Source organism: Oryctolagus cuniculus, chromosome 19 (genome assembly GCF_051225735.1).
Source record: "Oryctolagus cuniculus isolate XC-2025 breed Fujian yellow rabbit chromosome 19, ASM5122573v1, whole genome shotgun sequence".
Lineage (NCBI taxonomy): Eukaryota > Metazoa > Chordata > Mammalia > Lagomorpha > Leporidae > Oryctolagus > Oryctolagus cuniculus.
The window spans coordinates 56,653,887-56,678,880 of record NC_142885.1 but is presented as its reverse complement, the minus strand read 5'-3'; the positions used below and the strand labels follow the sequence as shown (position 1 = coordinate 56,678,880).

The 24,994-nt window shown below is 50.5% G+C and overlaps 1 protein-coding gene and 1 long non-coding RNA gene across 6 annotated transcripts in view; one reads left to right on the top strand and one right to left on the bottom strand.

The window, feature by feature from the left end:
* ABCC1 (ATP binding cassette subfamily C member 1 (ABCC1 blood group)) overlaps positions 1-1,335 on the bottom strand; it is a 131,908-nt gene extending 130,573 nt beyond the window's left edge. Inside the window, exon 1 of one of the 2 annotated variants that reach the window (XM_089321633.1) lies at positions 1,199-1,335. Coding sequence is in view for 1 of the 2 variants with exons in the window: in XM_051847486.3 (XP_051703446.3) it covers positions 948-995 (48 nt within the window). In the remaining variant the exon portion in view is untranslated. Of the gene's footprint in view, positions 1-947; positions 1,118-1,198 lie in introns of those variants that run through there. The other variant, XM_051847486.3, reaches the window with a different exon arrangement.
* LOC103348573 (uncharacterized) overlaps positions 1,281-24,994 on the top strand; it is a 40,718-nt gene continuing 17,004 nt past the window's right edge. For 2 of the 4 annotated variants that reach the window (XR_011384670.2, XR_001793485.4), the window contains exon 1: positions 1,281-1,418. This is a non-coding gene — a long non-coding RNA (uncharacterized LOC103348573). Of the gene's footprint in view, positions 1,419-1,538; positions 1,765-2,613; positions 3,383-24,994 lie in introns of those variants that run through there. The other 2 variants (XR_016226173.1, XR_016226172.1) reach the window with 2 other exon arrangements.

Genomic DNA, 24,994 nt, shown 5'->3' with positions numbered 1-24,994 from the left:
AAAGGGTACTTCTGGGTGCCAACCACCCACTCCTAAGAGCCAAGCGTGTTCTCCCTGGTTCCTAAGCAAAAGGAGACAAACGACCAAGTTCAGATTTGGCCTGCTGTGTTTACCAACAATCGAGACAGCCTGACGCCCCAAGTGCCCCCTCCTGGAGCAGAGGAATAAATCGCATTAGAGGGACACGGAAGCTCCAAGCGCTGGGGCTCGAGCCACAGCAAGTGGACTGAGAGGACCCGGCGCCTCCGGTCTCAGAGAAACCCGCCTGGGGGGAGTCAAGCCCAGAGGGCTGGGCGGCGCGTGCCGGGCTCCCCCTGGCTGCACCCTGACCCCGAGGCAGCCCACTTCTTCCCTCACCTTTTCCCCTGCTGCCCTGAACTTCCCCGGGCAGTATGTAAGCAGAGACAGAAAAGAAACGATGACAACATGAAACCACAGGGGAGCAGGGCGATGTCAAACCCGGGGGTGACAGGCCAAGCCCCAGCCCGCTCGGTGGGAAGTCCTTGTCTACCGTCCCGGCCTGGCTCACCCCGGGGTATTCTGCTCAAAGGGGAGACCCTCACCCACAAAAGAGATGGGCGAGCAGAGCCAGGGGACACCTCCTTTAACTGCCCCGTCTCCAGAGTCCCCCCCACCACGTCCTGGGAAGGTGACTTTGTAACCCCTAGTCTCCTGGAAGGGAACCCCAAAACACACAAGCCTCCTTCCCGCCCAGGCCCTGCCCCCCAAATAGGGCTCACGCCTGCCCGCACCCCCACCCCGCCAGCCCTGCTTCCTGGCAACCGAGTCGCCCAAGTTTCCCCCCCGTCCCCGGCCCCCGAAGGGGCCCGGGCCCCCCAGGCCGGCTGCAGGGCGCGGGCCCGGCGCTTCCCCTCGCCAGCCGGCCTCGCTCGCAGCCCGCCGGCCTCCCTCCGCCCGCCGGCCCCACGCGGCCGCCCAGCACGTACCCAGAAGGGGTCCGAGCCCTCGGCGCTGCAGAAGCTCTGGAGCGCCATGCGGCCGGCGCGGGCGGCGGGCGGCAGGCGGCGGGCTCGGGGCGGCGGGCGGACGGGCCCGGCTGCTGCTGCTGGCGGCGGCGGGAAGGCGGGCGGCAGCGGCGGCGGAGGGAGCCGGAGCCGCAACGCCGCCTGGTTGGCCCGCGCGTCACGGGGATGCGGCGGCCCCGCCCCGCCCCGCCCCGCCCGGGCGCCCGGCTCACCTCACGCGGCCCGGCGTGGGCAGCGCGGACGGCGCCGGGACCCTAGGCGCTGCCCGGCGCGCTGGGGCGGCTGGGATCTACGTGTCCCCCGGGGGCTGGGAGTCCTGTCTGGCTCCCACCGTGCGTGCCCAGCAGAGAAAAGACCCTCTGGGAGCGTGTGCCGAGCGCCGCGTGCGTGGCGGGCTGACCCTCGCCGCTCACCCCGATGGAAGCGAAGCAGGTGCAGCGCCTTTCCTGGGGGTGGGGGGGTCTCCCGGCCGGCAACTGCGGGGAGGCTGGGATTTGTACCCAAACGTGGCAGAGAAGTGGGGAGGCTCTCACTCGTGTACGCGCTGCACAGGGAGGCACTGAGGCTCAGAGAGGTGAAGCCACGTGGCCAAGGTCACACAGGATTCTGCCCGAAGCCACTCCAAACACCTGCTGACCCCACCTGTGCTCAGAGCACCTGCGCCGCTCCTGGGCCCTCTTTGAGCACCACGGGGGAAGGGGCTGGTTGTTGATCCTCAGCTCAGCAATAAAGGAGCAGAAGGGTGTGGTTCCTCACGGCGCTCCCCCCTCCCCCCCAGGTAAGTGAGGGTGTTATCCCCACGTGGCGGATACACTGTAAGGCTTGGAGAGGCAGGGCCGTTTGTCGGAGCTTGGTTAGATGGAAGGGGGCTGAGCCAGACTTTGAACCCAGGGAAGCTGCATGGGGAGGGGGTCTCAGGAAGCCGTGACGCCAATGCCCCTATGTCATTGCGTCAGGATTGTTCAGTACACAGGCAGCCAGAGACACACCCAGGCCTGGGGCCGAGTCCTGAGCATCTCCCAGGGCCATCTGGAATATTTATAACTTTATTCCCAGGCCATACAAAATGATCAACTTAGAACAGCCCGCTGCAGGTGTATTGAATTTCGAGTCCACCTTGCCCGGACCAGGCCAAGTGGTGGGGCTGCCCTGCCCCGACCCCTGCTTCCCTGCCTCCCCTCTTCCTCAATCCCCCGCCTGATGTCTGGTGCCCCACACAAAAACGGGGCCAGGGTCTGCATCCGAGTCTCTCTCACGCAGGGCTACTATTTTCTGTGGTTTTGTCTCCTTGGCCCAGGTCCCCCTAAGGCTGAGTGGGCTTCGCATGTATACATTCAACAGGTATTTACTGAGTATATGTCAGGGTCTTGCCAGCAGCAAGACAAAATTGTTGTTCTTATAGAACTTAAAGAGGTGGGACTCTCCAAGAGAGTCCTTGGAGTGTATTGAAGATGGCCCAGGTGGCAGGAATCCAGAGAGAAAGGCAGATGGGGCAGCTGATAACAAGTAATAACATAAAGAAAAGGGTAAAACAAAGTAAAGATACAGAAGTTTAAAAACGGGCCAGCTTGCAACACCGCAGGCTAAGCCTCCACTTATGACCCTGGCATCCCATATCTGTGTTCAGGTCCAAGGCCAGCTGCTCCTCTTGAAATCCAGCTCCCTGCTGATGTGCCTGGGAAGGCCACAGAAGATGGCCCCGCCTGGGCCTCTACCACCCACATGGGACCCAGAAGACTTGTCTTCGGCCTGGCCCAGGCCTGGCTGTTGTGGCCATTTGGGGAGTGAACCTGCGGATAGGAGATACCTCTCCGTCTCTGTCTTTATCTCTGAACATCTCTGTTGTTCTGCCTTTCAAATACATAATATTTTTTAAAAGTAAAATTAAAAAGTAAAGATACAAAATAAGTGTGGTAAGACGTAGGAAGAAAAAAAAATGAGCCTCAGGATCTAAAGGAGTCCCGGCCTGCTGGGGGTAGAATTCGTGGAAGGCTTCCTGGAGGAAGGGGATTCTAAGCTGAGCCATAAGTCTGGGTTGAAGGCCTGCTTTGTGTTACAGACAGAAGAAAGCATTTGCTATGGGCCGGCGCCGTGGCACAGTGATTAATCCTCTGCCTGCGGAGCTGGCCTCCCATATGGGTGCCGGTTCTGGTCCGGCTGCTCCTCTTCCGATCCAGCTCTCTGCTGTGGCCTAGGAAAGCAGTGGAGGATGGCCCAAGTGCTTGGGCCCCTGTACCCGCATGGGAGACCCAGAAGAAGCTCCTGGCTCCTGGCTTCAGATCAGCTCATCTCCAGCCATCGTGGCCATTTGGGGAGTGAACCAACAAAGGAAGACCTTTCTATCTCTTCAAATAAATAAATAAAATCTTAAAAAAAATTTTTCTGGAAAACCTAAAGCCGAGAGAGTCCTTGGAGTGTATTGAAGATGGCTCAGATGGCAGGAATCCAGAGAGAAGAGCAGACGGGGTAGGTGGGCAAGGCCAGAGTAGGCAGGATGTTGTTGGCCAGGAAAGGAATACTGAGAAGCCACTGATGGTTCTAGGTAGGACAAGAGACAAGGATTTCTTTCTGGTTTTTTTGTTTGTTTGTTTGTTTAAGATTTATTTTATTTATTTGAAAGGCAAAGTTGAAAGACAGGGAAAGATAGAGATCTTTCTGCATCCACTGGTATACTCCCCCAAATATCTGCAAAGGCCAGAGCTGAGCCAGGCTAAAGCCAAGAGACAGGAGCTGTTGAGGGTTCAGGGGCCCAAGCAGTTGAGCCATCTTCCACTGCTTTTCCAGGCCATTAGCAGAGAGCTGGATCAGAAGTGGAGCAGCCAGGACTCGAACCAGTGACCATATGGGATGCCGGTGCTGCAGGCAACAGCTTAATCTGTTAAACCACGACGCCGGTCTCGGAGTATTTTCCATTTTTATTCTCTTTGTTCATTCATTGTTTCAACAGATACTTACTAGCAAACATGAAAAGGTCTCCAAGATCATTAGTCATCAAGGAAACATAGATAAAATGTCTTAGGGATAAAACTCTGGCAATTTCTGCAAAAGCTAAACATGCAATTACATGGTGACACAGCACTTCCTCTCCACTCCAGGAGACAGGAATGCGAGGTCCACCAAAAGGCATCTCCAAAAAAAAGTTCTTAACAGCGACAGTAGGCCCCGATCTCACAACACAGAGTGAGGAGAGACAGAAGCCAGACAGAAAGGACACATTTTTCATGATCAAGTGTGGTCTCCCCGACCAGAGGGGAAGCCTCAAGCTGCCCCCTCTCACCTGGCTCCCTGCACCTGCCTAAGGGTACAGGAGTACTTCAAAAAGTCCATGGGGGAAAAAAAAGTGCTTTTTTGCCCCAAATTTTGAAATCCTGCATAGTTTTCTCCTACTACACACTTTCTGTGGACTCAAAGTGCCCTCATGTTTGAAAAACCGTGTAACTACTACCAGGTCAGGTTCAAGAACATTTTTACCACCCCAGCAGATTCTCCCGGGCCCCTTCCTAGGCAGCACCTGCAGTGATAACGTTGCTCTAACTTTGAGCCACATATGTTAGTGTTGCCTGTTCTTGAACTTCATATATAAGGATACTGCAAAAAAGCATGTGGAAAGTGGGCGTTTGGCATAGCAGTGAAAATACTGCCTGGAACACCCACGTCCCATGTCGGACTGCCTGGGTTCAAGTCTTGGCTTCGCTCCTGTTTCCAGCTCCCAACTAATGCAGCAGGTGATGGCTCAAGTACTTGGATCCCTGCCACCCACATGGAGACCTGGATTAGATTCCTTGCTCCCTCCCAGCTTTTGCCTGGCCCAGCTCAGTCATTGCAGGCATTCAGGGAGCGAACCAGTGGATGGAGCTCTCTCTGTCTCTTAAACAGACAACAATAATGATGTTTATTCTGGTGCAAATATTTCAAAATCAATGCATAATTTTTTCATCATCTGATTCCATTGACTTTCTGAAGACCCTGTCCCATTGCATGTTACAAATGTAGCAGTGGAGGCCAGAGCTGTGGCACAGCGGGTTAATGCCCTGGCCTGAAGCACCAGCATCCCATATGGGCGCCGGTTCTAGTCCCAGCTGCTCCTCTTCCGATCCAGCTCTCTGCTATGGCCTGGGTAAGCAGTAGAAGATGGCTTAAGTCCTTGGGCCCCTGCACACACGTGGGACACCCTGAAGAGGCTCCTGGCTCCTGACTTTGGATTGGCACAGCTCCAACCAGTGCAGCCAATTGGGGCGTGAACCAGCAGATGGAAGACCTCTCTCTCTCTGCTTCTCTCTCTGTGTAACTCTGACTTTCAAATAAATAAACAAATCTTTAAAAAAAAATGCAGCAGTGAACAAAACAAAGACCCCCCCATGTAGTCCTGAGAAGGAAGCAGACCAGACCACTTAGCCTTCCGTTTTGTGAAAGCAGAAACCGGGCGTCAGAACAGATGAGGTCTCCTGCCTCTGTCACGATCCCTTGGCCAGGACGTGTGTGTACTTAGCCAGCAAGCCTCTCATGCAACGCCTCCATCTGAGACACAAACCACTCCCTGTCCCTTCTCTGGATCCTCCTTACCCCTACCTAGTGCTCCTGTCCAGTATCAAATACCCTTAGATCATGCTGCTCCGGGCTCCCCGCCACGCCCACCCAGCCTCACACACAGTCATCCGGGATGAAAATGCAGGCTTTGCATGGCAGCTGTGGGAGCCTGGTGGACTGGGATGAAGGAGGAAGCCAGAGAGAGCCTTTTGGTCTTTTTTTCCTGTGGTCATAGCACTCGCTTTCTCTACATTTCTTTCACAGTACTTCTCGCTGTAGTCATTCATTTATTTCTTAGCTCCATACGCCTCCCCAGCCACGTTGGAAGCATCCAGCTGCTGCTGTCTCTGAGCTGGCCCCCTGCACCTGCTGTTTCCTGGGTCCCCTTCATCCCGCCTCCATCCTCACTGCAGTTAAAACTCAGAGCAGCCAAAGTAAAGTGCGAATGCCATCCCCTGCCTCAGGTTTCCAGGGCCCCCTCACCGCCCAGTGCCCTTGCTGTAAAATCCTACAGGAACTGATTCAGCACTTCCGCTTCCGGGCTTGTATGCAGGACACAGAGCAGGGACTGAAACTGGTATGTATTTTTTAATGATTTTATTTATTTGAGAGGTAGAGTTAGAGACAGAGATGAGGAGAGAGAGGTCTTCCATCCGCTGGTTCACTCCCCAAATGACCGCAACGCCCAGAGCTGGGCCGATCCGAAGCCAGGAGTCATAAGCTGCTTCTGGGTCTCCCACGTGGGTGCAGGGACCCAAGCCCTTGAGCCATCTTCTACTGCTTTCCCAGGCTTGTTCACAAGGTGCTGGATCAGAAACAGACCAGCTGGGAATTCAACCAGCACCCGTGTGGGATGCCGGCACTGCAAACGGAGGCTTGTCCCACTGTGCCACAACGCCAGCACCTGTGTGGGATGCCAGCACTGCAGACGGGGGCTTGTCCCATTGTGCCACAACGCCAGCACCCGTGTGGGATGCCGGCACTGCAGACGGGGGCTTGTCCCACTGTGCCACAACGCCAGCACCCGTGTGGGATGCCAGCACTGCAGACAGGGGCTTGTCCCACTGTGCCACAATGCCAGCACCCGTGTGGGATGCCGGCACTGCAGACAGGCTTGTCCCACTGTGCCACAACGCCAGCACCCGTGTGGGATGCCGGCACTGCAGACAGGCTTGCCCCACTGTGCCACAACGCCAGCACCTGTGTGGGATGCCGGCACTACAGGCAGAGGCTTGCCCCACTGTGCCACAACGCCGGCCCCTGGAACAGATAGTTATGCACTTGTGCTCACAACAGATTCTTCACAGTAGCCAAGATTCCACGGTAGATGAGCACACAAACCAGATGTGGTGTTTAGGAACCAGGGAATATTCTTCAGCCTTCCAGAAGAAAGGAAATTCTGGTATAAACTACAGCATGGTGATCCTCAAGGACGTTATGCTGAGCACAATAGGCCAGTCATAGAAGGACAGAGCGTGCAAGCAGCCATTTCCATGAGGTTCCTGGAGTAGCCAAGTAGGACGGTGGTTCCCAGGGCTGCGGACGGCTAGGGGAGAGGTGCTGGAACCGGGGTAGAGGTACACTTGGGGGTGATGACACGGTTCCAGGTCTGTACGCTTAGAAAGGCTTTAAATAGCACACTGCTTTCTGTATGTTTTACCGCAAATTAAAACTACTAATCACCAGGGCAGGCATCTGGCATAGCGGTGAAGCCACCAGTTGGGACACCTGTGTACCGTATCATGGTGCCAGGGTTCAAGTCCCGGCTCAGCTCCCCATTCAAGTTTCCCACTCCTGTGTATCCTGGGAGTCAGCTGGTGCTGGCTTGAGTTGTTGGGTCGCTGCCGCCTGGTGGGGAGACCCAGCTGGAGTTGTCAACTCCTAATTTTGACCTCACCTAGTTCTGGCTATTGTAGGCATTTGGGGAGAGAACCAGTAGGTGGAAACTATATCTGTTTCTTCTCTCTCTCTCTCTCTCTCTCTCTCTCTCTCTCTCTGTGTGTGTGTGTGTGTGTGTGTGTGAGTGTGTCTAACTCTGCCTTTCAAATAGATAAAAATACTTAAGTAGGGCTGGTGCGCAGCTCAATAGGCTAATCCTCCACCTAGCAGCGCCAGCACACCAGGTTCTAGTCCTGATCGGGGCGCCGGATTCTGTCCCAGTTGCCCCTCTTCTAGGCCAGCTCTCTGCTGTGGCCCGGGAGTGCAGTGGAGGATGGCCCAGGTGCTTGGGCCCTGCACCCCATGGGAGACCAGGAGAAGCACCTGGCTCCACATCAGATTGGCGCGGTGTGCCGGCCATGGCATGCTGGCCACGGCGGCCATTGGAGGGTGAACCAATGGCAAAGGAAGACCTTTCTCTCTGTCTCTCTCTCTCACTGTCCACTCTGCCTGTCAAAAAATAAAAATAAAAAATACTTAAGTAAACTTGAAATAAAGTCATCAAAATAGAGTCATGGGGGAAAAATCCTCTTGGGCTTCTGAGACTCATCTCTTCTGGCCACCTTGTACCTCTTGTCTCCATCACTGTGCTGAAGCCATGGCCTTAGACTCACACCAGGCTTGTGCCCACCCTCAGACCTGAACCCCTGCTGTCCCTCTGCCTGGAACCCTCGGCCCCCAGGCCTTCAAGTAACCCATGCCAGATCTCAGCTCAGATGCCATCTCCTCCAAGAGGGAGGCCCTCCCCAAGTCATCTACCCAGAATAACCACAATCCCTGCCATCTGGTCACCTGCTTTAATTTCTCTTGGGGGCAGGCATTGTGGTATAGTGGATTATGCTGCTGCCTGCGACACTGCCGTCCCATAAGGGTACCAGTTCAAGTCCTGGCTGCTCTACTTCCTGTCCAGCTCCCTTACTAATGCCCCTGGGAAAGCAGCAAAGGAAGGCCCAAGTCCTTGGGCTCCCACACCCACATGGGAGACCTGGAAGAAGCTGCTGGCTCCTGGCTTCAGACTAGCCCAGCTCCAGCCTTTGGAGCCTTTTGGAGAATGAACCAGTGGATGGCAGACTCTCTCTCTCTCTCTTTCCCTCTCTCTGTAACTCTGCCTTTCAAATAAATAAATCTTTTTAAAAATTCTCCTTCTTTATTATGAATTTTTTATTTATAAAAAAAAAAGAGCCTTCGCAATTGCTAGTTTACTCCCTAAAGACCTATAGTGTCTCAGACTGGGCCGGACCTAGGCTGGGAGCCAGGAATTCAATCCAGGTCTTCCATATGGGTGGCAGGAACCTGATGACTTGAGCCTGCATTAGCAGGAAGCCAGAGTCAGGAGCCAGGGCTGGGCATCAAACCCAGGTCCTCTGATGTAAGATGCTGGCATTGAACTGCTAAGCTTCACACCTGCCCATACTTGGATTTCTTCCTAGCACTGAACACTGTTTGAAGTTGTTTGATTTGCCTATCTCTCCTCCTAGAATGATTTATTTACCTTCATAAATTCAATCAACGAAGCTTGAATATCAGGCAGTATTCTGGACAAGAGTTGGTAAACCGTGTCCAACCACCTCTGTTTGTAAATAACAGTTTTATTGGCCCCGAGCCATGTCCATCCTTTTTTTTTTTTTTTTTCCTTATGAATAGTTTCAGGTTACAGCAAGAGAGCTCAAGAGGTGCTGCAGAGACCAGGTGTCTTGCAAAACCTGGAAGATTTATGATTTGACTCTACTCTGCCAACTCCTGGTCTAGTTGCCATGGGTACATCAAGTAAATCACACCAAAATCCTCCCATTACAGCACTGCTGTCCTAGTGGGAAAGAGAAAGAACTTGCATGTTTACAAGGTAAACATACATGCTTTTGAGTATCTATGGTGTGAGATAATTAAATGTGAAAAAGGAAAGAAAAGGGATATGATATATGAGAGTGATGAGAGAAAGATATTTTACGTTTTTATTTGTTATTATTTGAAAGACTTAGAGACAGAGCTTTCCCATTGGCTGGTTCATTCCCCTAAAGCTCACAAGAGCCAAGGCAAGGCCAGGCTGAAGCCAGGAGCCTGAACTCCCTCCAAGTCTCCCACGTAGGTAGCAGGGGCCCAGCTACTTAAGCCCTCTGCTCCTGCCTCCCAGGGTGCACGTTAGCAGGAGTCTGGAATTGGAAACAGAGCTGGCACTTGTTCCTAGGTGCTCTGATAGGAAGTGGAGGTATCCCAAGCAGTGTCTTGACCACCACACGGAACACCTGCCCTTGGGGGCCTATGACAGAACCGGGTGTGTGGGCAGTGACCTGTAAACAAAGGTGCAGAGGACACATGGTTAGGTGAGAGGGCACTCCAAGCAGAGGGCACAGCAATGTCCAGGCTGGCACTGGAGCGGGAAGGCCAAGCGTGGGGAGCAGTGGAGAGCCTGACACTGCTGGAGTGTTGGGAGCGAAGGGTTGGGAGATGCAGCCGGATCACACAGGACCTCGTCGGCCATGGAGAGGGCTTTATGGGGAGTCGTGGGAAGGCACTGAGCCAGGGAGCGACATGACTTGAGCTGTGTTTTTCTTTTTTAAAGATTTATTTATTTATTTGAAAGAGTTACGCAGAGAGAGAAGAGGCAGAGAGAGAGAGAGAGAGGTCTTCCATTTGATAGTTCACTCCCCAATTGGCCACATGGCCAGAGCTGCGCCAATCCAAAGTCAGGAGCCAGGAAATTCTTCCAGGTCTCTTACATGGGTGCAGGGGCCCAAGGAACTGGGCCATCTTCTACTGCTTTCCCAGGCCATAGCAGAGAGCTGGATTGGAAGAGGAGCAGCCAAGACTAGAACCGGCGCTTCAGGCCAGGGTGTTAGCCACTGTGCCACAGTGCCAGCCCCTCAGCTGTGTTTTTAACTGCATCACTGGCCACTGGGTGGAGGAAAGACTGTGGACAGGAGTGAGGTCTGTGGACAGAAGCAAGAGTGCTTTAAAACCACTGCAGGAGTCCCAGCGGGCGTGGGTGCAGGCCAGGGCAACGCATGGAGGTGGTGAGAAACGTCTCGGTCTACTCGGAGGAACCAACAGGATCTGCCATCAGATCCGACTCGGGGTGTTTGAGAGATCCAGGCACCAAGGAGGAGTCCAGGGCTTTGGGCCTGGGCCCCCAGAAGCCTGCAGTCTCCCAAGCACCTGCCCAGCACAAGTTCACACAATGCTCTTGATGCAAACTTCCAGTGAATGAACGAGCGAATGAAAGGGAGAGACGGGGTTCCCAGGTGTATCTGACACGAAAACAGGGCAGAAACTGAACAGCAGGGTCCCTTCCTGTCCGAGAGCTTTGCTGAGGACATGGCAGAGAGGGGCTGCGAGGGGGAGAATGGGGCATGCGCGGGAGAAAGGGGAGGTGGTGTGGACAGGAACAGGGGTCAGGAAACGGGCAACGTGCTGAGACCGGGAGAGGTGAGAGCCCTGGGTGAGGAAGAGGAGGCAGAACTCGGCGAGAGCAAAGATCCAGGCTGCTGCTTCCCGACCCTGGCTGCAATGCATGCTCCCCACTGCCACCCTCTGGCTGGGTCTCCAGCCACACACGGGCTGACCTACTGTGTGCTGAGCACCACGGCAACTAAGAACCCCTACATCAAGCCACAGTCATAGTGAGAAGGGAGACCCTGAGGGATGGAAGGGAAACGCCAGAGAAAGCCACCGTATTGGACCATCCGTGATGGGTTTCCAGGTCTTTCCTGCAGCCACAACAGGAAAGTAACTGAGCGCTCATGGAGTTGTGCTCTGTGCCAGGCACTGTGCCCTCACTTCGTCATTGTGCTGGTTTCCCTGAAGAGGTAGAGATTGAAAGAGCTGAAGGAAATGACCCACGCCCGTATCCCTGGAGGGTAGCATGGTGCGACTCAATCCAGGAGCCACTATGCTTTTTTTTTAATTTGACAGATAGAGTTATAGACAGTGAGAGAGAGAGACAGAGAGAAAGGTCTTCCTTCCTTCAGTTGGTTCACCTCCCAAATGGCTGCTATGGCCGGTGCTGCGCCGATCCGAAGCCAGGAGCCAGGTGCTTCCTCCTGGTCTCCCATGCGGGTGCAGGGCCCAGGCTACAGCAGAGAGCGGAACTGGAAGAGGAGCAACTGGGACTAGACCCATATGGGATGCCGGCGCGCAGGTGGAGGATTAACCAAGTGAGCCACAGCTCCGGCCCCGCCACTATGCTTTCCTCTGGTCAGAAGCTCTGAGAGTTTGTGATTGCCTTGGCGGGACCAAATTCCTGAAAGCCACAAGAAGGGCTGGAACGCTGCGACCAGCAGCCTTCCAACAGGACTTCTGCATGTCCACGGGACGGGTGCGAAGATGGTGCTCTGGCTTTGCTTTTGTTGAACTCTATTGTAAGCACCTTCAAACATAAAGAACGGCGGAGGCTGGGTGTTGTGGTGCTGCGGGGTTAGCCACCTCTTGGGCATGCACACCCCGTACCTGAGGGCCTGGATCGAGTCCCCATTACCCAGCTTCCTGCTAATGCACCTGGGAGGTAGCAGATGGTGGCTCTGCCATACACACTGGGGACCTGGCCCAGCCCCAGCTGTTGCAGGCTTCTGTGGAGTGAAGCAGATGGAAGGTCTTTCTCTGCCTTACCTCTCTTTTGTAACTCTGACTTGCAAATAAATAAATAAATCTTTAAAAAAAATAAAAGTACTGTTTTTAAAACCGTTTCCAAGTAATTAGACTTCATGCCGCTTTGTGCGCAGATAATTCAGTAGGCACCCACCAGCATCACACCTCACCAAGTTCCAGAAGGTCACCTAATGGCCAGTTCACTTTCAGATTTCCCCATTCCACCAAAATATAGTTTTGGTACCGTTTATGACTTTCAAAGAAGGCCTGGGGGCCAGCACTGTGGCATAGCAGGTAGAGCCGCCGCCAGCAGTGCCAGCATGCTATATGGGCGCCAGTTCACATCCTGGCTGCTCCACTTCCAATCCAGCTCTCTGCTAGGGCCTGGGAAAGCAGCAGAGGATGACCCAGGTCCTTGGACCCCTGCACCTGCGTGGAAGACCCAAAGAAGCTCCTGGCTCCTGGCTTCAGATCGGAACAGCTCCAGCTGTTGTGGCCAACTGGGGAGTGAACCAGCAGATGGAAGACCTCTCTCTGCCTCTCCTTCTCTCTCTGTGCAACTCTGACTTTCAAATAAATAAATCTTAAAAAAAAAAAAAGACTGAGTTTTTCATAGCCAAAAGGCCAGCAGGGACAGACCTGTAGTCACATGAACATTGTAGCAGGCGAGGGCACAGTGATGCGGCTCCGGGACACCTTAGCAAACAGGAAAAACCAAGTCATTACAGGATTTAGGGGTGGGTCAAGTTCAAGTGACATTTGTGTTCTAATTTATTTATTTGCCAGGTTAAGAAAGACAGAGAAATAGAGCCCCCACCTGCCGGTTCTCTCCTCAAATGCCTTCAAGCACCCAGGGACCAGAGCCAAAGCTGGAAGCCAGTAACTCAATCCAGGTCTCCCACGTGGGTGGCAGGAACCCCCTCACTTGAGCCATCCCTGCTGCTTCTCAGGGTCTGCATGAACAGGAAGCCAGAGTCAGGAGCAGAGCTGGGGCTCTAACCCAGGTACTCCAACAGGAGACGATGCAGGTGTCTTGGTTGGCACCTACACTGCTAGGCCCAGGGCCTAGTTTGGGTGCAGCAGGTGAAGTTCATGCGTGCCATGTCCGTCTCCCAGAGAGCCAGTTCCAGCCCCGGCGGCTCTGCTTGAGATTCCTCCCTGCTAATGTGCCTGGGGAGGCAGCAGAGGACCCCGGCCACCCACATGGGAGACCTGGGTGGAGCACCAGGCCCCTGGCTTTGGCCTGGCCCAGCCCTGGCTACCGAGACCATTTAGAGAGTGAACCGATGGATTAAAAAATTTCACCCCCCCACCCTCCTTCACCATCACTCTGCCTTTCAAATAAACAAATAAACTGCTAGGCCAAAGGCCCACCTGCTCCGCTATGTAAAATTTAAATGAAGCAGTCAAGGGTTTGGGTCAACTCAAACCAAAGCAGGGCTGCAAACAAAGTGGCCAATGTCCAAATGAAAGGCGAGGTTTCAAAGAACCCAGTGTGCTGTTGCCGTGGAGATGACAAAGTTACTAAGTGTGGACTGTTTCACCCCGGAAGCCCTTGTCTGAAGCTCTCTAGGTGGGTGGGACGTCCATGTGGCTTAGATCCACCCCCCAACCCCTCCCCCGCGCCCTGGAGGGTGTTTGATCTGTGCTGATAGAGGTTCAAGCTGCACGTGTTCTGACCGCCTATAATTCGGGGGGACAGTGTTTCTCGGCAATAGATCGCTGCGACACTTGGGGTTGCAGAATGTCCTGGGGAGAAATATCACTTCCTGTTCTCTGTATCTCTGTCTGGGATCCCAGCCTGCAGAACTGGCCTTGTCCAGTCCCATTTTTCTTTCCTCACAAAGGCCATGCACTGCAGTTGGTTGCATTTGGTTGTTTTAATCTAGAATGATCTCCTGCCTTTTTTTTTTTTTTTTTTTTGAGACGTTGTCTTATTAAAGAGACCGAGTTAGTTACCCACAGAACGTCCTACATTCTAGCTTTTTCTGTTTTTCTTCATTGGACTGGTTTACTTCGTTCTTGTACTTGCTGAGTGTTTTCTGTAGACTTCAGCTCTAAAAACTTGATTGGATTCAGGTGAGTAAGGATTCTTCCAGGAAAGGTGTGTCTGACAAGGACTTTTTTTTTCTTTTTGGAAAAATGTTATTTATTTGAAAGGCAGAGTTAGGGAGATGGAGAGAAGAGAGAGGGAGAGGGAGAGGGAGAAAGAGATCTTCCATCCATTGGGCCACTACCTGAAATGACCACAATGGCCAGGGCCGGGCCAGGCAGAAGCCAGGAGCTGGCAGAGGTCCTAACAAGTCAGCCATCTGCTGCTGCTTTCCCAGGCGCGTTAGCAGGCAGCTGGATCAGAAGCAGAGCAGCCCAGCCAGGACTTGAACCGGTGCCCGTATCAGATGCTGGCATCACAGGCAGCAGCTTAACTCCCTCCTCCACCATCACCACTGCCTCCCAGGGTCTGCATTAGCAGGAAGCTGGAATCAGGAGCGAGAGCTGGGGTTGGAACCCAGGCATTCTCATGTGGGACATGGACATACCAACCAGTGTCTTGCCTGCTAGGCCAAGCAGCCGCCCGAGTATTTTATTCTTTTTGGTGTTCTTGCAAATGAAACTGTCAGCTCAATTACCCCAGTTTCCGTCTCAGATTGTTCATTGCCGGGATGCGTGTCCTTTTCACTCATACCGTGTTGGTGAGAAGTATTCACATGATCCCAGCCAACCTCACGGAATCCAGTATGGTGGGAGAGAGGAGACCAGAAAGAACAGTACCAATGACTTCTACAACCTTTAAAGTAGAGGTGGCAGAATTTTTCCCCGGAAAACTGAGTAGCCCAGGAGAAAAGACCTGGAGATGCTGACATTCGGAGATCTGTGTGCTAGAGCTGGGCCCCTCCCACCTCCCTGCAGGGAATCCACCCTGGAGTTGTCCAGTGTGCCTCATTCTGAAACCCAAACCGGCAGCCAAAGGCCTCGGACACCCAGGAAATGCTTTTAATGTAAACCTCAGACCATCAGGGAACAGAGAATTGGAGAGACAGTCACGCAGGGGAAGGAAACAACCTTCCACAAAGCTGCGTGTCTTAGAGAAGTCATAGATGATTCAGCGTTTCTGGAACAAAAACAGGACACCTTTTAAGGGCCAAGCAGTGAACTTAAAACACAAGAAATTATGAAGTAAAATATGTGAGATGAAGGCTGGTGTGGGGAGAAGTACATGAAGAAATCTTCCAGAGAGAATATTAGGAGAGCACACAAAAAAGTCAGACATCTAAATAATAACAATTTCAGAAAAATAAAACTGAAAAAAAGAAAATTATCAGAGAAAAAGATGAGAAAATTAAACAACAGATAGCTATGATCATTGCTTTAGAGATGTATACAGAGGTATTTAAAGTAATAGATTGTGGGCGGGCGCCGTGGCTCACTAGGCTAATCCTCCACCTTGCGGTGCCGGCACACCGGGTTCTAGTCCCGGTCAGGGCGCCGGATTCTGTCCCGGTTGCCCCTCTTCCAGGCCAGCTCTCTGCTGTGGCCAGGGAGTGCAGTGGAGGATGGCCCAAGTACTTGAGCCCTACACCCCATGGGAGACCAGGATGAGTACTTGGCTCCTGCCTTCAGATCAGCGTGGTGCGCCGGCTGCAGCGCGCCGGCCGCGGCGGCCATTGGAGGGTGAACCAACGGCAAGGGGAAGACCTTTCTCTCTGTCTCTCTCTCTCACTGTCCACTCTGCCTATCAAAAAAATAAATAAATAAAGTAATAGATTGTGGTCTCTAAGACTTCCTTTTGACTATTTCAGAAAATCACAATGAGACGTCATTGTAGACATCCTAGAAATGTAAAATATAAAAAGACAACGTGAAAAACAGATGTGGGTCCCAGCAATTAGACAAGAGAAAGAAATGAATTAGAAAGGAGGAAGCCAAATTGTCACTTTTGCAGATGACATTATCTTATATAAAGACTCCACAAAACAAGATTAGAAATAATAAACAAATTTAGCAATGTTGCAAAATGTAAAACCAGTATACAAAAATTAGTAGCATTGTTATGTACCATTATTTTTTTAAAAAAATCGACACAGCTAACCCAATTCCAATACTTACCAAAAAAATTAAATGCCAAGGAATAAATTTAACCAACTATATGAAAGATTTCTACAATGAAAAATATAAAACACTGATGAAAGATATGGAAGGGGACACAAAAAATGAAGACATTCAGAATTCATAGATTAGAAGAATCATTAAGATGTGCCCAAAGCAATGGAGAGATTCGATGCAAAATACCAACGATGGTTTTCATGGAAGTAGAAAAACCACTACTAAGATGTGTGTGGAAACACAAAAGACCCAGGGTAGCCAACTCAACCTTGAGCAAAAGAATAAAGTGGGAGACATTATACTCCCTGACTTTAACTTATATTACAATACTACAGTAATTGAAACAGCATGATACCGGCTTAAAAGTAACGCACAGATTAATGGAGTGTGCTAGATCCTGGAAGTAAACCAACACACCCAGAGTCAACTGGTCTTTGACAAGGTGCCAGGAACACACACTGGAAAAATCTGCAGCTCAATTCACAATAGCTAAGATATGCAATCAACCCAAATGTCTGTCAACTGAAGACTGGACAAAGAAATTATGGGGGCTGGCGCTGCAGCTCACTAGGCTAATCCTCTGCCTTGCGGTGCCGGCACATCGGGTTCTAGTCCCGGTCGGGGCACCAGATTCTGTCCCGGTTGCCCCTCTTCCAGGCCAGCTCTCTGCTGTGGCCCAGGAGTACAGTGGAGGATGGCCCAAGTCCTTGGGCCCTGCACCCCATGGGAGACCAGGGTAAGTACTTGGCTCCTGCCATCGGATCAGTGCGGTACGCCGGCCGCAGCGGGCCAGCCGTGGCAGCCATTGGAGGGTGAACCAACGGCAAAAAGGAAGACCTTTCTCTCTCTCTCTCTCACTGTCCACTCTGCCTGTCAAAAAAGAAAAAAAAAAAAGAAATTATGGGTAAATCTTTAAAAGGGGGGGGGGGGCGGATGGTGCTGTGGCTTACCGGGTAAAGCTACCACCTGCAGTGCCGGCATCCCATATGGTTGACGGTTCGAGTCACGGCTGCTCCACTTCCAATCTCTGCTGTGGCCTAGGAAGGCAGTGAAAGATGGCCCAAGTCCTTGGGCCCCGGCACCCACATGAAAGACCTGGATGAAGCTCCTGGCTCCTGACTTCGGATAGGCACAGCTCCAACCATTGCAGCTAGTTGGGGAGTGAATCAGCAAATGGAAGACCTCTCTCTCTCTCTCTCTCTCTCTCTCTCTCTCTCTTTCTGCCTCTCTTTCTCTCTGTATAACTCTGACTTTCAAATAAATAAAGATTTTAAAAAAGAAATTATGGGATACATACACCATAGAATACCACAAAGCAATTTTAAAAATGAAATCCTGTTGTTTGCAACAAAATGGATGAAACTAGAAAACATCATAATGAAATAAGCCAGTCCCAAAAGGACAAATACTGTATGTTCTCCCTGATCTGCGGAAACTAATACAGCCCTAAAAGGTAATCTATAGAAATGAAAATGACACTTTGAGATGCAGTGATTTTGAACAACCCTTGTCTTGACTGTTGAAGAATAGTTTTTGTTTTTCCACACTATTTATTGAACTCTTTACTTAGTATCGAGTTAATCTTACATGTATAAAGTTAATTGAAAATAGATCCTAGTGAAAAATATGAATGGGAATAAGAGAGGGGGAGGAAAGAAGGGTGGGAGGGTGGGTAAGGTAGGAAGAATCACTATGTTCCTTAAGTTGTATTTATGTAATGCATGAAATTTGTTTTTTTTTTTTTTTTTTGACAGGCAGAGTGGACAGTGAGAGAGAGAGAGACAGAGAGAAAGGTCTTCCTTTGCCGTTGGTTCACCCTCCAATGGCCGCCGCGGCCAGCGCGATGCGACCGGCGCACCGCGCTGATCCGATGGCAGGAGCCAGGAGCCAGGTGCTTTTCCTGGTCTCCCATGGGGTGCAGGGCCCAAGCACCTGGGCCATCCTCCACTGCACTCCCGGGCCACAGCAGAGGGCTGGCCTGGAAGAGGGGCAACCGGGACAGAATCCGGCGCCCCGACCGGGACTAGAACCCGGTGTGCCGGCGCCGCTAGGCGGAGGATTAGCCTAGTGAGCCGCGGCGCCGGCTAATGCATGAAATTTGTATACCTTAAATAAAAGTTTTCTGTGAAAAAATAAAGTTTCTTCCAATAAAAAAAGAAAAAGGACAGTCTTCAATAAACGGTGCTGAGACAATTAGATATCCACATACAGCAGAATGAACTAGACACACACTTTCCATCTCTTATACACAAATGTCAACTCTGAATGGATTCAAGGTGGTAGGCATTGTGGCACAACAGGCAAGCCATTGCTTGGGGCTCCCACAGCCCTTATTTTGTACTTAGTTTGAGTCCCAGCTAATGCACCTGGGAGGCAGCATATGCTGACCCACATACTTGAGTTCCTGCTACCCACGTGGGAGAACCAGCTGGAGTTCCTGGGTCTTGGCTTCAGCCTGGCCTAGCCCTGGCTATTCAAGGTACTTGGGGAGTGAACCAGCAGATGGAGGATATCTCACTCTCTTTCTCTCTCTCTCCCTGTCTTTACCTCTCTCTCTGTCACTCTGCCTTTCAAACAAATAAATAAGAATCTTTTTAAAAATAGATTATAAAACTAAACATAAGACCTGAAACTTTGGAACTGATGGAAGAAAACTTAGGTGATATTCTTTGAGACATTGGAATAGGCAAGAATTCCTTAGATCAGACCCCAAAAGCAAAAGTAGTCAAAAATAATTTCATCAGGGACCAGCGTTGTGGCGTAGCAAGTAGGGCCACCGCCTGCAGGGCTGGCATCCCATATGGGTGCCAGGTTCTAGTTCCGGTTGCTGCACTTACAGTCCAGCTCTCTGCTGTGGCCTGGGAAAGCAGTAGAAGATGGCCCAAGTCCTTGGGCCCCTGCACCCGCATGGGAGACCAGGAGGAAGCTCCTGGCTCCTGGCTTCAGATCGGCACAGCTTCAGCCATTGCAGCCAGCTGGGGAGTGAACCAGTGGATGGAAGACCTCTCTCTCTCTCTCTCTCTCTCTCTCTCTCTCTCTGCCTCTCCTCTATGTGACTCTAACTTTCAAGTAAAAATAAATAAATCTTTAAAAAAAAAGAATTTCATAAAGCTAGAGAGCTTCTGCACAGCAAAGGAAATAATTGAGTGAGGAAACAACCTACAGAACGGGAGAAGATATTTGTAAACTAAATATCTGACCAGGAGTTAATAGCCAGAATAGATAAGAGACTCAACAAACAGTATTGCAAAAAAATTAATTTTTAGGGCCAGTGCTGTGGCTCACTTGGCTAATCCTCTGCCTGCAGCGCCGGCACCCCGGGTTCTAGTCCCAGTTGAGGCGCTGGATACTAGTCTCGGTTGCTCCTCTTCCAGTCCAGCTCTCTGCTGTGGCCTGAGAGGGCAGTGGAGGATGGCCCAAGTGCTTGGGTCCCTGCACCCGCATGGGAGACTGGGAGGAAGCACCCGGCTCCTGGCTTTGGATCAGCGCAGCACTGGACGTAGTGGCCATTAGGGGAGTGAACCAACAGAAGGAAGACCTTTCTCTCTGTCTTTCTCTCACTGTCTATAACGCTCTCTCTGTCTCTCTCTCTCTCACTATCTAACTCTGCCTGGCAAAAAAAAAATTAATTTTTAAATGGACAATAGATTTAAACAGACATTTCTTAATGGAAGACATGTAAATGGCCAACAAATACATGGGAAAATCCTCAACGTCACTAATCAGCATAGGAAATGCAAATCAAAACCATGATGAAATACCACCTCACTCCACTGCAGTCATGAAAACTAGTACGGAAGTTCCTCAAAACCTTAAAAATAGAGCTACCGTATGATCTGCCCATACCACGACTGGGTATATATCCAGAAACGAAAACAAACTGTCAGAGACATCCTCACTTCCATATTTATTGTAGCTCTACTCACAATAGCCAAAGTACAGAACCAACTGAGATGTCCATCAATGGATGAATGGATAAATAAGGTGTGATGTGCATATGCATAGTAGGTTATTCAGCCATAAAAAGAATAAAATTCTGTTATTTGCAACAACATGGATGGTCAGTATGTTAAGTGATATAAGTAGAGTCCAGCACTCATTTGTAGAATCTAAAGAACTTGACCTTGTAGAAGGTGAGAGTATGGTGGTGGCTACAGAGGCTGAGGAAGTGGAGTAGGAGGGAGGAATGGGGAATGATTGATTAATGGGTTCTGAGTTACAGTTAGATAGGAGGAAGAAGTTCTAGAATTCTCTTGCAAAGTAGAATGGCTATAGATAATGGTCATGTACTGAATTTATGAGACCCCATAAATAGGTGTAGTTTCATATGTCGTTAAAAATAAATATGTATTGGGGTTTTGCCTCTCTTGGAGCCCCCCTCCTGGCCACTCTGCCAGGAGATCTCTGACTTAAATACATCTTGCTTTTCTCTTTCCCTTAAAAAATAAATATTTATTTAAAGGAAAATGATAGACTCTCCCCAGCCAGCTCCCATCCCCCTTCTCAGTATCTTGCACTCATCCTTCAAGACTGTGGCCACTGATGCATGTTTGGGTGACCAGTTATGAGATTAGCTGTCTCCCGCACAAGACTCCAGAGCATGTAAAATTGGGGACAAACTCTGATGTCCCTCACATTTTATCCCTAGTACTTGACACTTCAGCGCTTCGAGCATTGTAAAAGCTGGCCTTCCTCACAGCATGCTGGGTGGGGACAGTCATGACCCATTCTGCAGATGAGGGTGACACATGCAGGGAGGGAGAGCAGCCTGCCAAAGCCAGCATCAGGGAGAAGCAGGAGAGGACCAACTCACGGCCGAGACCCGAGGCCTCGTCGTTGCCACTCTCCTGCTGCATTTAACAACACAGGCTCACATCTGTCAGAATCTCTGTGCTGAAGTTCACACATAAGAGAGGTAAGGAGACAAAGGTGATGAACACCAGCAAAGCCGACATGGGTGCAGGTTTGCATTGTGTTTCCCTGACCTCATGCTTCGCCTCCCCCTGTGTAAGCTCCCCTGTTGACAACCTCTAGTGACTTTATACCAGCATCCCCTGCAGGTGCAGCTCTGTCCACAGGTGCAGCTCCATCAGCAGATTTCTCCACTCACTGTTCCGGGAGGCCGAGGCAGTGAGTCCCAGCACAGGCAGGTAAACCCACTTTGCAGGCCCGCTCCCCAGTGCACCACTCTCTACTCTCTGAGCCCCTTTGAATTACTTCTTTTTCTAAAGGGTTTGCTTTTTAAAAAGTTTTACAATTTTTTTGAGTCACAGTGGTAGTGTGTACTGAGTGGGTACAGGGTGAGGTCTCCATCCACGTATTCAGTGTGTGCTGGGGTAATGAACATTTCCCTCTCTGTGTCATTATTTTATGATTGGAGTTTTGGAGCGCCTTCCTTCTGTTTGCTCAGAAAATGCATAATAGGCTATTGTGGATTGTGGTTACCCTGCTGTGCTGTGTAACACTAGGTACTTCTTCCTACTGTTGTTTTTTAAGATTGATTTAATTATTTGAAAGTCAGAGCTACACAGAGAGAGGGAAAGACTAGAGAGAGAGAGAGAGAGAGATTTCATCTGCTGATTCACTACCCAGATGACCACAACAGCCAAGGCTGGGCCCAGCTGAAGCCAGGAGCCAGGAGCTTCTTCCAGATCTCCCACGTGGGTCGCAGGGACCTAAGCACCTGGGCCATCTTCCACTGCTTTTCCCAGGTGCATTAGCAGGGAGCTGGGTTGGAAGTGGAGCAGCCGGGACTCAATTGGCAGCCATATGGGATGCCAGCATCATAGGCGACAGTTTTACCGCCCTGCCACAGTGCCAGCACCTGAACTTAATCCTTCTATCTAACTATGATTTGGTACCAGTTATCCAACCCTCCTCCACCGCCTCCCCCACCCCTGCCAGCCTCTAATAATTACTAGTCCGTGTTCAGAGTGAGTTTCCTTAGCTTCCACATAGCAGGGAGAACAAGTGGCATTTGTTTTTCTGGGTCTGGTTTGTTTACTTAATGACCTCCAGTTTCACGCATTTTGCTGCAAATGACAGCATTTCCTTCTTTCTGTGGCTGAATAGCATTCCATTGTGTGTGAATGTTGGCATCATACCATTGTTTTTATCCACTCCTCTGGTGCGGGATACCTTGGTGGATTGCATCCCTTGGATATTGTACTTAAGGCTGCAACAAGTGTGGTCACACAGCTCTTTGATATCATGATTTCATGTCTTTTGGATATGTACCCAGGAGTGGAATTAATGGATCATATGGCAGTTCTTTTTCTAGCTTTTTACGGCATCTCCATAGTGTTTTCCATAGTGGCTGTGCTAATTTACATTCCCCCCACCCCCACCCCCCGAGTGGATGAGGGTTGCCTTTGCTCCACATCCTTGTCAGAATTTGTTATTTTGTCTTTTGGATATTGGCCATTCTACCGGGAGCGAGGTGATCTGCCATTATGGTTTTGATTTGTGTTTCCTGATGGCTAGTGATATGGAGCATTTCTAGTGTGTTTGTGGGCCGTTTGTATTTCTTCTGCTTAGAAATGCCTGTTCATATCCTTTGCCCATTTCTGAACTGGACTGGCTGTGACATTATAGTTGAATTGCTTGTGTTCCTTAGGCAGCCTGGATATTGATTCGTTGTCGGGTAAAGAGCTTGCGAATGCTTTCTCCCCCTGTCTTGCCTTTCACTCTGTTGTTTCCTTTGCTGTGCAGAGCTTTTTGGTTTGATACAACCCCACTTCTCTGGTTATGTGTTTGTTGCCTATGATTTTTGGGGTCTTATCTAAAAAAGATAGTTGCCTACCCCAATATCTTGAAATGTTCCCCTATGGTTTCTGTGGGGAGCAATCCGGACTAGACTAAGTTACTGGAATTAAGACTTATTCTATGCATCTGCTCTCCCACAATATGGCGCTGGGAGAGAAGAAAACAGCTTCTACACAGCTGCCTCCAGTTCAGCCAATAAACTGTAGGACTTGTTCCTGATTGGAGGAGAGCAGCGTACTCAGCGTGTGGGCAGCCGAGTTGGGATTGGCAGAGGAGGACTATAAAGGAGGAGAGAGACGGCATGCACCAGGAACATCTAAGGGGAACATCTAAGGGAACACCTGTGCAGCCCCCGAGAGAGCCGGCCGGCGGTGTGCCGCTCCCCTGCGGGAGTGGGGAATGTGGCCAGGGGGAACTGCCCTTCCACGGAGGTGGAAGGGATAGTAGCCAACCCGGGAAGAACCAGCAGCAAACCCGGGGAGGGCCGAGCAGACGAAAGAACAGCGCAGGGTCCTGTGTCGCTCCTCCACGAAGAGGGGGAGCGACAGATACCTTGGTGGATTGCATCCCTTGGATATTGTACTTAGGGCTGCAACAAGTGTGGTCACACAGCTCTTTGATATCATGATTTCATGTCTTTTGGATATGTACCCAGGAGTGGGATTAATGGATCATATGGCAGTTCTTTTTCTAGCTTTTTACGGCATCTCCATAGTGTTTTCCATAGTGGCTGTGCTAATTTACATTCCCCCCACCCCCACCCCCAGAGTGGATGAGGGTTGCCTTTGCTCCACATCCTTGTCAGAATTTGTTATTTTGTCTTTTGGATACTGGCCATTCTACCGGGAGCGAGGTGATCTGCCATTATGGTTTTGATTTGTGTTTCCTGATGGCTAGTGATATGGAGCATTTCCAGTGTGTTTGTGGGCCGTTTGTATTTCTTCTGCTTAGAAATGCCTGTTCATATCCTTTGCCCATTTCTGAACTGGACTGGCTGTGACGTTATAGTTGAATTGCTTGTGTTCCTTAGGCAGCCTGGATATTGATTCGTTGTCAGATAAAGAGCTTGCGATGCTTTCTCCCCCTGTCTTGCCTTTCACTCTGTTGTTGCCTTTGTTGTGCAGAGCTTTTTGGTTTGATACAATCCCACTTCTCTGGTTATGTATTTGTTGCCTATGATTTTTGGGGTCTTATCTAAAAAAGATAGTTGCCTACCCCAATATCTTGAAATGTTCCCCTATGGTTTCTTCTAGCAATTTCATAAATTTCATAGATCTTACATTTAGATCTTTGATGCATCTTGAGTTGATTTTTGTTTAGGGAGAGAAGGAGAAATATTTATTTTTTATAAAGATTTATTTGTTTGAAAGACAGAACGAGAGAGAGAGAGAGAGAAAGAGGTCTTCCATCTACTGGTTCACTTTCCTAATGGCCACAACAGCCAGGGCTACACCAGGCTGAAGCCAGCAGCCAGGAACTTCATCCTGATCTCTCACATGGGTGGCAGTGGCCCACATACTCCAGCCATCATACCGCCTTCCCAGGTACATAAGTAGGAAGCTGGACTGGAAGCAGAGCACCCAGGCTCAGATATGGGATGCCAGAAGCTGCAGCTTAACCTGCTGCCCCACAATGCGGTCCCCGGCTAGCACCATTTATTGAAAAGACTTTCCTCTCTCTTCCTGGCACCTTCATCAAAAACCAGTGGATTCGTTTCTGTTCCATTGATCTGTGTGTTGGGTTTTGTAACAGTACCATCCTTTTGTATTTTAGATCATCACTTACTAAGTCACAAAAGAGGTAGGCTCCATGTTGAGCCAAGCACATTACAAATGTGGCGTCATTTCTTCTTTGCCCTCCTTCCAACAACGAGGGCCTGCGTATCCATCAACTACAGGAAGTTCAGTGCCTAAAGCCCACAATACCCCTAGGGCCCTATGAACATGTTCTGATTCTTTTCAAATCAAATGAAAAAAAAAAAATACATATAGCCCTGCTTGTATTATCTTTTTCTTTATAACAACGTAATCATGGAATCCAATTGTAGAAGGTTTTTCTGTTAGGGAAGACGTCATCCGTGACCCAGCCAACAA